General features: G+C 42.8%; 1 protein-coding gene across 1 annotated transcript; it reads left to right on the top strand.

The window, feature by feature from the left end:
• Window positions 1-3,399: 3,399 nt before the first annotated feature.
• On the top strand, window positions 3,400-11,607 carry POLG2 (DNA polymerase gamma 2, accessory subunit). The gene is made up of 8 exons (XM_033135911.1): window positions 3,400-4,051; window positions 5,953-6,073; window positions 6,230-6,335; window positions 7,551-7,724; window positions 8,265-8,405; window positions 9,138-9,218; window positions 9,810-9,910; window positions 11,409-11,607. Exons 1-8 carry the CDS (start codon window positions 3,400-3,402, stop codon window positions 11,572-11,574), a joined length of 1,542 nt encoding a protein of 513 aa, XP_032991802.1. The 3' UTR covers window positions 11,575-11,607.
• The last annotated feature ends 231 nt before the right edge of the window (window positions 11,608-11,838 follow it).

Below are 11,838 nucleotides of genomic sequence, written 5' to 3'. Positions count from 1 at the left end.
ACATGCCACCTTCCTCTCAAAGATGTACCAGCTGTTATTAAGCATGCTGTTAATGCGGCAGTCTTCTAGCTGTGCTCTTTACCTACTAATGGCCCTTTGATCAGCTTGCTAGCTGTACCCCTCCAACCCAGATCTCTCCCCTCCCCCTCCACCACTTCAGTCCAGCAGCAGTGTCAGCAAATCGGCACACTTAGCAGTGCTGGTAATCTTGAGCTTAGAACAGCATCAATCTTCAGTACCTGCTTGAAGACCTGGCAGGGAGATTTCGCCCATCCCTCTAGGTAAGTCCCACTTTAATGGGGCTTGTTTCCAAGTGACTCCATAGGTACAAATGCAGCATTGGAGGAAGCACTAAAGGTGCTGCTCTGCTTCCTAGTCAACACACATTTGTCCACATCAGTAACACATGAACTGAGCTATGGTGACGAAGAAATCGGGAACAACTAAAAAAGACAGAAAGGTACACCAGCAGATGTGCCTTTTCCACTTGCAGACACAGTAGTGTTGATACTACTACAGTACCATCAATACAGCAGGAACATGATATGAGTGACATGCCAGCACCAGAGGAGGAAAAAACTTAAATACGTAGCAGAGTTTTCAAAACAATAGGCCAGAGGCAATTGTACTTCATCCAGCAGAGCCTTATTGCTACTGAAGGCAAATGAGCATAATGGTCACAAATCCAATACATTCAAGATTGCCACAGTCCATAAAATCCATTTGCAGCACTTACAATAAAGCTTACAAAAACTTTTAAGACTAAACCTTAACACTATAGCATGCAGAAACAACACTAGGACAAAGAGACAAAGTGAGTGAAAACCCAAGCTCCTGTACAACCTTGACGGAAAGATAACCAGTTTAAACCAGCTGTACTCTGCTTTTCAGAAGAAAAAATCCAAACTAACCACCTGCCTTGTTTCTTTTGCATAGAAAGCCTAGAAGCCTCTTGAATTAATTAGAATAGGAAAAATCTCTACACATCAGATCATTACTAAGAAATGAAAACTGACACTCCCCCCCCCCCATTTATTAGATGCAGGAAGTATTATGTAAAACACCTATAGAAAAACATTGCACGCACACCTTCCTTCCACAAGAACAAAACCTATCCTTTTGTTGCTAGACCAGCAATTCACCAGCAGAAAAAAACAGTATTACCAGATGCCTCTATGCTTCTGTTACTCTAACATTCCTGCATCTGTTCCTAAAGCCTTAAAAATCATGGAGATCAATGGGATCTGACATAAAACTTCCTTTCCTGTCTTTTTACTAGCAATTGCAACACACCGCAGTCCTCATTCTACTGTGTTTTTAATTTTTAATTTTAAAGCTGCCATAGCTGAGTGTCTTGTCTCCATCAATGCCTACCACATTCAAACTGGAACCAGAACTGGCTATGGTTTCATTTACTCGTCTTGGATGCTCCCCAATGGCAAGCCCTAGGCTCTGGTTTAACCCACAGCGCCACCCGCAATCCTGAAGCCATTTTGACTCTCCCAAATTGACCTCAAATATTTCTCTGCAAGGAGGAAGGAAATGGGAAAAGCTTTCCAATTGTCTTTGGGACTGTAGGGGCTTGCACCTCCCTGCAAATACTGTCTGGCAAGTGTCTGTTAAGCTGAGAAAAATATCAGTATGTGGGTGGCGCTGTGGTCTAAACCAGTGTTTTTCAACCTTTTTTGGGCAAAGGCACACTTGTTTCATGAAAAAAATCACGAGGCACACCACCATTAGAAAGTGTTAAAAAAATTAACTCTGTGCCTATATTGACTATATATAAAGTAATTCTCTTGAATAGGAATCAAATAAACAAATTTTTCCCACGGCACACCAGGCAACATCTCGCGGCACACTAGTGTGCCACGGAACAGTGGTTGAAAAACACTGGTCTAAACCACTGAGCCTAGGGCTTGCCGATCAGAACTTAAGGTCAGCAGTTCAAATCTCCACGACCCCATTGTTTGGTCCCAGCTCCTGCCCACCTAGCAGTTTGAATGCACGTCAAAATGCAAGTAGATAAATAGGTACTGCTCTGGCGGTAAGGTAAACGGCGTTTCCTCTGGTTCACCAGAAGAAGCTTAGTCATGCTGGCCACATGACCCGGAAGCTGTCTGCAGACAAATGCTGGCTCCCTCGGCCTATAGAACGAGATGAGCAACTCCAGAGTCGTCCATGACTGGACCTAATGGTCAGGGGTATCTTTACCTTTATCTTTTAAGGCATTATCAGGTATCCTGGCAGACAGGAGAGATGCAACGCTCAATTTTCTGAACGAGATCCACCTGTGATTTATGTATGATGTTTTGGGGGTAGTGGTCTTGGGCTACAGGGTGGGCAATTTCAAGAGTCTTTATAGGAGCTTGGCACACCATTGTTCTAGGTTTCTCTTGCCTCCTTGCTAGGAGGGGAGGGGACTCTCTTGCAACAGAAAAATAAAGATTTGCCTTACCACTGGATCTGGCCCCCATCCATTAATCTCTGACTGATCATAAACTTTAGAGGAGTCAGTCCCTTGGGGAGTTGGCCAGCAAAAGCTAACCACCTCTATTTTTCCACATGTAAAATGTTTGAGATGTATAATTTGAAAACATGGTATTAATAGTATTAATAATAATGATAATGATAATAATAATAAACAAAGAATAATCATCTGACAGCATACAAATTAATCTGGTTTACCTGACCTGGCTTACCTGACCCACCCCCCTCACAAATGCAAACAAATCCCACTGCAGCCAAGCACAGACAACCAACCACACCCTGCCCCCCAAAACATCTCACTACCAAGGAAATGTAATAAATGAATATGAAGAGAACCTACCCAGCTGACACTGACACAAAACCCCACATTTACAGTATACAAAATAATATAAGCCTCTCCCCACCCTCCTTTCCCCCCTCTTCTTCCCCAATATTATACTATACTCAACACAAAGGCCTAGCAACAAAGGTAGCTGATTTGTAAGAAAGGCTGTACAACCTGAAAAAAGAAAAGGCATGTACCTTTGTAAACCAAGAAAATCTTTAATATATATATTTTTAAAAACCCACACAACCACCCTGTGAGGTAGGTTAGGCAGAGAGATGAATTTCATTGCTTAAGTGGGGATTTGAACATGGCTCTTCCCAAACCTTGTCTGACACAGAGGTAGATTATAATGGGGGACGACGACAAAACCTCATTTTCCCTACAGGTCCTACATGAGCGGGAACCCCCTCCCCAAACCGGAAACCAGCCCAGTGGTTGCGTCTAGGAAGTTACGTCTCTACGCACCCACCCCTGCGTTCCAGCCCGCTGGGACTGAGAAGATGCGCATGCGCTACGCGGCTCGCCTGTTGTTTCTTTTAAAAGGGGGGCGGGGCTAGCAGAGCGCCGCCGCGCTTAAGAGAGACATGTTACCCCGCCGCTTTGTTTTCTTCTTCAGCACCGGCGGCGGAGCGCGTGGCTGCGGTCTCTGCAGGGTCCAAAAGCCCGTCCGACGCGGGTGGCCGGAGAGAGAGAGGCTGCCGGGGGCAGCAGCGCCCGACCGGCCCAGGCTCCTGACAGGGGAGCGCGGGGGGCAGCAGCCGCCGCCGCAGCCGCAGCCGCCGGGGCGTTTCCTGAGCAGCTCTGCGGGGCTTGTGTCTTCATCCCCCGGCAGCGCCGACGAGGAGCCCCGCAGCTTTCCCGAAGCGCTCCTGGGCTTGTGTCAGAGGAGGCGCTTCCTGCGAGGAGCCGAAGGTCCCCAGAAGCTCACCTGGGACTCTCACCTGAGCGGGGAGCACCCGGGCTTGGGGCCTCTGGGGGTCGAGCTGAGGAAGAACCTCGCCGCCCGGTGGTGGGAGTCCGTGGTCGCGTCCAGGGAGCAAGTGCTGGGGGTGGATGGCCCGCTCTGCCGCTCTCCCCTTGCGGGCCAAGTGCCGCCCGCGGAAGCTCTCCTTGCGCTGCGCTCGAGAGGCGTTCGGGAAATGTTGGAGAATGACCAGTTAAGCAAAGAGCAGGTGTTGGCCTCTCTGAGGAAGATGCTGGAGGCGTCTGGGGTGCTGCGGGACAACCTCCTTCACGGTATGGCTTTATTTATCTCTCTCTCTTTCTCCAGAATGCCATACCCAAGTTTTATCACGGATGGAAGGGTTTTATTAGGATGGCTGCCCGTTAACACAGGTCCTCTTGGTAGGTTTGCAGACCAGAAAATGAAAGATATGGTGAAAAGGCAACCGTTGGAAATGGTGAAAAGCATCTTGAAAAGGTTCCTTCTCTCATCTGCAGGAACGAAAAAGTTGACACAAGGACCCACAAAGGGGGAAGAGGGAAGTCCAGGGGAATCTACAGAATTCTCTTTTTATTTTGGTTGTTTGACAATTGTTTGTAAATTTTAAAATTTGAAAAACTAAATAGTTTTTAAAATAAATAAATAAATAAATAGGTTTCTTTCCAGCTTCAGGGGTTTAAAAGACTGGGGTGAATAAAAAAAGTATTTTTTAACTTTCTTTGCACTCCTATAAAAAGTTCAGCCTGCATCTTTGGCTGCAATAATTCCTCCTCCTTTTTTCTTTTCTTTAAAGATGGAAAGGTGAGGTTGAGCAGCATCAGCTCAGCCAAAAACAAAGAAGCAAAAAGGAAAGATGTCATTTTAACAGATGGCAAAGGTCTACAGTATTTGGCAAAGTGTTTTGTGACTATTCTGAAATGCAGGTGTTTATGTTGGTAGATTTGCTGTGTAGTAGTGGCATCCTCCAAAATTAACAAACCAGATGCTGATATACAGCCTGGCTGAAAGGAATGCCTACTAGGTCATTTTCAAACCCTTCTTCAACAAACCTGATATTAAAATAGTATAAGGACAAGCAGATGAAGATTATTTTATTGACCGTTTGTGCTGTTTCGTAACTTGCAGCAACAAACACTGATAACTAATGAGATACCAATAGAAAACTTTGGTGAATAAAAAATATTTCACGTATTTATTATGCAGAAGCCTTGTTTCAGAGTTAGCACCTTGAAGTGTTATACGAAACACTTGTTGTGCTGTATTTCATTATAGAAAATGCAGGCATTTAGACAGCTGGTTGATTTATGAATTCAGCATTGGCTGCTTCTGAAGTTGCAATGCCCAAAGACTTGCTCACATTTTGGTATTAGGTTATATTAACATTGGAGCGTTCTAGGGAGTTGGCTGTGTTGAATTAGTTATGATAAATTCTGCCAAACTTGCAGCTGTAACTTCAAAGCAGATATGTGTGACAGCAGATATACAATACAGTGGTACCTCGGGTTACAGACGCTTCAGGTTTCAGATGCTTCAGGTTACAGTCTGCTAACCCAGAAATAGTACCTCAGGTTATGAACTTTGTTTCAGGATGAGAACAGAAATCGTGCGGCGGCGCAGCAGCAGTGGGAGGCCCCATTAGCTAAAGTGGTACCTCAGGTTAAGAACGGACCTCCGGAACGAATTAAGTCTTAACCCGAGGTACCACTGTATATTTTTTTCAAAAGTGCCTTTCCACCACCCCACACAATTGAAGTTTAGTGCTGCGGTTGATGGGATATGCAACTCGCCAAGTACAGCTAAGGTTCTGCTACCCCTCTAGAAAATACCTGTATAACTAAGGTTTTTGTATCTCTGAATGTGTGCATGCTGGAATGTGTGGCTATTCTATCACACATTTATATTATGGTATTGGAACTTTCAGTTGAAAGAAGGCACATTTTTTAACTATTCTCTGAAAATACAGGCACAAAACATATTTAAAACACAGCACTAAACTCAGAAGTAACCCAGGCAGTATACAGTTGTATATAACAAAGCAATTGTAAGTTATGACACTACTCGGTGTAGTTGCTAAATTTTGTCCTGGGTTGTCTATGTCCCAGATTATTTTCCATTATAAAACAGATAAACATATAGGAACTGTTAACACTTCCTATGAATGCTGAAGCCTGTTTGTTTGTTTGTTTGTTTTTAGGTGCCTTACAGCAATACATTGAATGCCTGGAACTGGTCAACAAGAGATTGCCTTTTGGGGTTGCTCAGATAGGAGTATGTTTCCATCCAGTAAGAAATAATGAAAATGAGAATTGCATGAGGTACTGTAATTTACGTTCCTAAATAGGCTTTGGTAGAATACTTGGCCACAGGTGCTTATCTCTGCATGTCTGTTCTATTTCTGGAAGAAAAATAATCTCTTCCATTTATTTGTGTTTTAAAGTGTTAATTTGATGGCCTCCTGCTGTTGTTTAAAGAACAGGTGAAAGCACGATGACTTCCCTAGTGTGGTACAGCTCTGCTAGAACTGCTGGACAGTGGCTGGACTACTGGTTACGTCAGCGTCTCCAGTGGTGGAGAAAGGTATTCAGTATAGTACTTGCATTATTAGCTTTTAAAGTACAAAGAGAGTGAATTGTCTGCCACTGTTTTTATATGCCCTAAGGAGGCTGCTGAAGGTTAAAAGGCTGTAGGTCATTTCCCTCAATATTAGAATAATGATGAACAAGCCCACTTTTAGCACTCAAGCAATCATTTGCTTAATTTAAAATATATGATGCCAACAAGATTCTCAATTAGACTTGCAAGTAGTTCTGCCTCCCGCAGTCACTAAAAATTAGATCCAACTATACGCAAGCATGTAATTTACTAAAAATTCTTCTGGACTGGCAACTAACGTAGAATTTTTTGCAAGCTTTCCAAATGGAAAGTATAGTCCAGCAAAAGGAAAGTAAGGCATTGCTGCTGCAATCTTACTTGGCATTATATACTTCAGCTTGCTACATTCTCTTTCACAGTCTGTGTATGGTTCCTTCCCACTAATGCTAGGGTAGTATTCTTGTCACCTCTGACCTCGGTCTGATATGAGAAGAAGTTGTGAAGCGTTGGCATTAGTCTCCTGTGCTTTGAATTATCAGCCAAGTTCTCACCCTCACACATGCCGTCCCCCCATGAAATTACAGCTGAAATTTCCCCATGTTTCTTTTACTCCACACCCTGTCTCCACTGATATACACTCCATCTGTGGCAGAGCATGCCTAAATTCCTTGCATTGGAGTAGGTTGTGGAACTTCTGACTGCACTGTGCCAAAGAAGCAGTTTTTGCCAGGATTTAGGCAGGGGAGGGAAGGGCTAATCTTCTCACTTTCTCCCTGCTACAGTTCTAATAATTCCCCCAGGGCAGGAGTCATCAGCCTGTTTAGGACTTGAGAGCACTTTTGCAAACTGGAGAAATTGTGGTGGGCAATACCTATCCTATTGGCTATAATGGAATGCTTATTTCATGTGTAATTTCAGCAAAGATAGGGACGCTGTATGTGCCCAGGAAGGAACGGTATGGGTGCACTTGTGGGTGTCATATTGGTGACCCCAGCATAGTGGCTACTGTGTGTCTTGTTTGTCCTTGAGCCACAGCCGATATACAGACATGCCACTTTCTGTCAGAGTGAAAAGACAGTTAACTAAAGAATAAGGTTAAACATTAATGCATATGCTTCTATTTAGACCAGGATAAAACACAGTGTAATTGGCATAAATGTCATCTGTACATTCATAGATCCTTCTATTACTTTTCTGTAGTTTGCAATAAGCCCATCCAGCTTCACCAGTAGTGATCATCATGATGAAGAAGGAAGAAGAAGCAGCAATCTCCATTATAACTTTCCTTGGGGGAAGGAAGTCATAGAAACTCTGAGCAATCTAGGTGATAATGACCTGCTACAAATGTATGCAGGAAAAGAATCCAGTTTGCATGTAAGTTTTATTAAATTTATTTTATTTTAAGAGCATTTATAGGCAGCTTTACAGCCCCAAACAAGGATTCCCACAGTGGTTTACAATATGCACTGCCTAACTAATACACATTCAAGTGAAGCAGATGGGATAAAAACTTTGCCCGGGGGGACAGTTTCAAGACTATAAATGAGCAACAAGACTTGAAGTAGAAGCAATCCCCCAATCATAGTGCATTCGAAGTCACTAAGTGCAGAATTATCATGAAGGTGGCATGCAGGAGGGCAACAGGTGCTTAGTGGCGTGTTTCTTTCATTGGAAATGAACAAATGAAATATGTAGACACTTTTTCTCTGCTCATCACACGTTCCAGCTCTTTTAGAAACACTTTTTAACCTATCTTTCCCCTTCTCCCCCACCATCACTGTGAACTCTCTTTTTATTGAGTCAGCATGTCAAATGAATGGGAATTAATCTGCTTCTTTACATCTTTCTTATTGTAGAATGCATTCCTGGGTTTTAAAGATTTCCAAATGCACATTTTTGTTTTTTCTCCTTCAGGGTCGAGATGGGAGGAAGAACGTTGTTCCTCATATCCTGTCTGTGAGCGGCAATCTGGACTGTGGAGTGTTAGCATATCTCTGTGATGGTATGCAGTTGGCTGAAAATGCTTCAACAAGGAAGAAAGCTCTGCAGAGAAAGGTGATCTTCCTCTTAATGCATATGCAGGCCAGCTAGGAGGTTGAAAAATTAATATACACTGTGGCAGCCTATAACTAAAACACTTGGGTCACTCCTACACAGATGGAAACTAATGGGCATTATCCTTGTGTTGGATTGTGACCTAGCATATTGCATTATGTGATTAGGGTATTGAATTTTCTATAAAAGGTGATATGGCCCATCTTCACTCACCATTATAAAGCATATTCCAGTGCCAAGTGAATGAACCGCAGCAAGTCCCGGGCTCAAATGCTACGGAGTTCAGAAAATTTGTTTTTGCCTTTGATTAAGTGCAGCTTGATGTGTTACCTGGAGCCAGAACTGTAGTTGAACTCAAATAAGGTTAGTTTAAGCAAGGCCTACTTCAATTGTTAGAAGTTCTAACCATTGTTAGAAGTTGTAACCAGCCATCGCTAATGTTAACCAGTTTATCAGTTCAGACAACACAACAAACTGGTCAAACAAAATGGGAGTTAATCTGCCAAGCTCCTCATTCTGGGCATACAGGAAGGGCAGGGGAAGGATGCAGTCCTGAGAATGTAAACATTGCCATTCTCTTTCTTAGGCTTAATTGGCAATGTTAATTCCCTGGCTTGGGCTCCATTTCCCATGAGTTCAAAAATAAAAATGAACATTACATACTGCCAGTGATTTGTATAGTCCTGGGAATGTTTCATGGTTGTGTATCTCTTTTACTGTTTTGTATTTCAGGTACTTAAACTTCACCCATGTTTGACGCCAATCAAAGTAGCTTTGGATGTGGGAAGAGGCCCTACAATCGAGCTGAGGCAGGTAAGCTATGAAAGTAGGTGTGTTTATTTTATTTTAATGTAGATAAGCCCAGCTTCAGTTCATTTGGCTCAAATGCTGCATCCAATCTTTTTGTCCTAGCTGCTATGAAACGCACTGGCCTGGTTTGCATATTGTGTTAAGCCAACCAATGGATTACTTAAGTAGGATTGCCCAAATGTACAGGTTCTCAGAGTCACTTGCTTAGGCACGTATAAATCTTGTCTCTAGTTATTACTTGCGTGCAGGAGTTGTACTGTAGAGAAACTTCACACAGCTGATGATCCTAGGGATTAGCATTAATTGCCTAGGAAGCAAAGTAACTGTATACAAAATAAAGAGGAAAAATATTTTCATCAGTTCCTAAGTTAATTTCTATTGCCAAGAACAAGGAAATGTCAAATATATTTGAGTTAAATGAACCAAGGTTAAATTGTTGGCATTAGGTTATTTCTTTTTTGGCTCTTTCTCTTCCAGAATGTATCTTGAATGTTTTTACATCATTAATGCTGTCAATTAATTTATTATAATTAAAAAGCTATGTTTGTTTTCCAGTTTAACATTCCAGTCACTGACAGTGTTTCCTTCTTGTAGGTGTGCAAGGGATTGTTCAGTGAATTGTTAGAAAATGGGATTTCTGTTTGGCCTGGATATCTCGAAACCGTGCAGTCGTCACTGGAGCAGCTTTTTGCAAAGTAAGAAACATGGAATCGTAGAGCTGGAAGAGACCACAAAGGCCCTGCATTCCAGCCCCCTGCAATGCAGGAATATTTTGCCCAACATGGGGGTAAACCTGTGATATAAAATCCAGGCACTGGTCCAGAGACCACGTAACCTCTCCTTATTCAGATGTTATGGAGAAATAGTGCTGATCGCTCCCTTCCCCAAAACTTCTAATGACCACTCCCAGCAGCTTCTTATAGCTATTAAGTAGCATTAGCGATAAGAGAGTACCCTGCAGCACCCCATAATGTAACCACTAGGCAGCCAAAAAGCACTCTTCCAATGCTGCTCTCTGGGCTCTGCCCAGAGGTAGGACCAGAACAACAGTAATACAGCACCCCCAATTCCCATTCCCCAGATCCAATACAGGCAGGTACCATGGCCAGTGGTTTCAAAAGCTGAAGAGAGATTAAAAAGCAGGAGCGAGGTTCCACTCCCACTGTCTCACTCTCTGCAGAGGTTAGTGTTGCCATAAGTCCGGAATTTGCCGGAAATAGTCAGTATTCTGCCCTTGTAAACAGTGTCTGGGCAGAAATTGCTGAAAGTGTAGATTTTGACGAATTTCATTAATATTAGCTCAAAAACTCGTTTTTATTTTTAGCCAAAGAAGCTCAACAGTCTTTGTGTCCTGATTTTCACTTTTTGAAATATGGCAACCCTAGTGGTGGTCCTCCGACAGGGTTACCAAGGTTGACTCACTGGCATGTTTTAATAATTTGTTACAATATACTCAGTACTGTCTTGCTTGCCTTTAAAAAAAATATCTGAACTGCTTTTGAGAAATTCTATTTTTTTATTATCTTAGCATTGCAAATACTTTTGCAGTGGATCATCACACTTCCGCAGCCCTTCTCCCACCAACATGCTGTAGCCCTAAACTGTTTTGTGGCTCTTACACTGACTCACAAATGGGTATAGACTTCTGTTGCTGTTCTCAGGTGGTAAAGCAAGATACGGGAATACCAAGGCTGTTCATGCTCTCTGTTGTATCCTTAAAAGTCCAGGGATAGCAGGGTGGTGGTCTGTGGGAGATGAACAGGATAGTAAATGGTGGCTGGGAAAGAAGGGGCCCTGTGCAGTTTGCCCCTCATCGTCTTGTCTTGGAGACAGTGGGCAAACTGCACCTCTACATTACCTTCACCTGCTCCAGGACTGAGTGACTCACTTGGAGTGAAATTGGTCTTGGGTTAACAAGGGCAACACTTAATCCTGAAAATCGTTCCAACTGGTCAGTTAGTAAACAAACTCTCCCCCCCCCCCCAAGGAGAAGTGAATGCCTTATAGCAATATTTCTGTAAGTTATTTTTAAAAACTGCAGACTCCTGGAAAGTGCTGGTTTTTAAAGTACAGAACGCCTAGCAGATTCTTTCAATGTGCTTCCCCTAATATAAATTTGTCATACTGCTACTGAATACAACAAGAGCACCAGTTCCACAGGCTTTTTTTTTCTTTTTTTCTTTTTTTTTGCAGGTATGATGAAATGAGTATCCTCTTCACAATCCTTGTCAGTGATACCACACTAGAGAATGGTGTGGTCCAGCTAAGGAACAGGGACACCACAATGAAAGAAATGATGCATATATCCCGATTAAAGGACTTCTTAACCAAGTACATTTCAGCAGCTAAAAACATCTGAGCTTACAATAAAGACAAATTCTCTTCTTCCTGACTGAATGGATCTTTTCCCTGGTTGTAGCTAACAAAAGCCAGGAAAACTGACTTCTTTTTCTGATACATTGTTCTGTTCGGTAGGGGGCTCTTTTTCATCGTGCGATAAGATGAGGCAAAACCATGCAAATGGAAAGCCACAGCTTTCAGTTCATAGTAACATTACAGAACATTATCTAAAGTAAGAAGCAGAGGGCAAGCAAAGATATAATGATCCTTTGATAACTAGCAG

The sequence above is a fragment of the Lacerta agilis genome, chromosome 2 (assembly GCF_009819535.1).
Source record: "Lacerta agilis isolate rLacAgi1 chromosome 2, rLacAgi1.pri, whole genome shotgun sequence".
In the NCBI taxonomy this organism is placed as follows: Eukaryota; Metazoa; Chordata; class Lepidosauria; order Squamata; family Lacertidae; genus Lacerta; species Lacerta agilis.
Note: the sequence above shows the minus strand (reverse complement) of the source record. Positions and strands in the feature narration are given on the sequence as shown.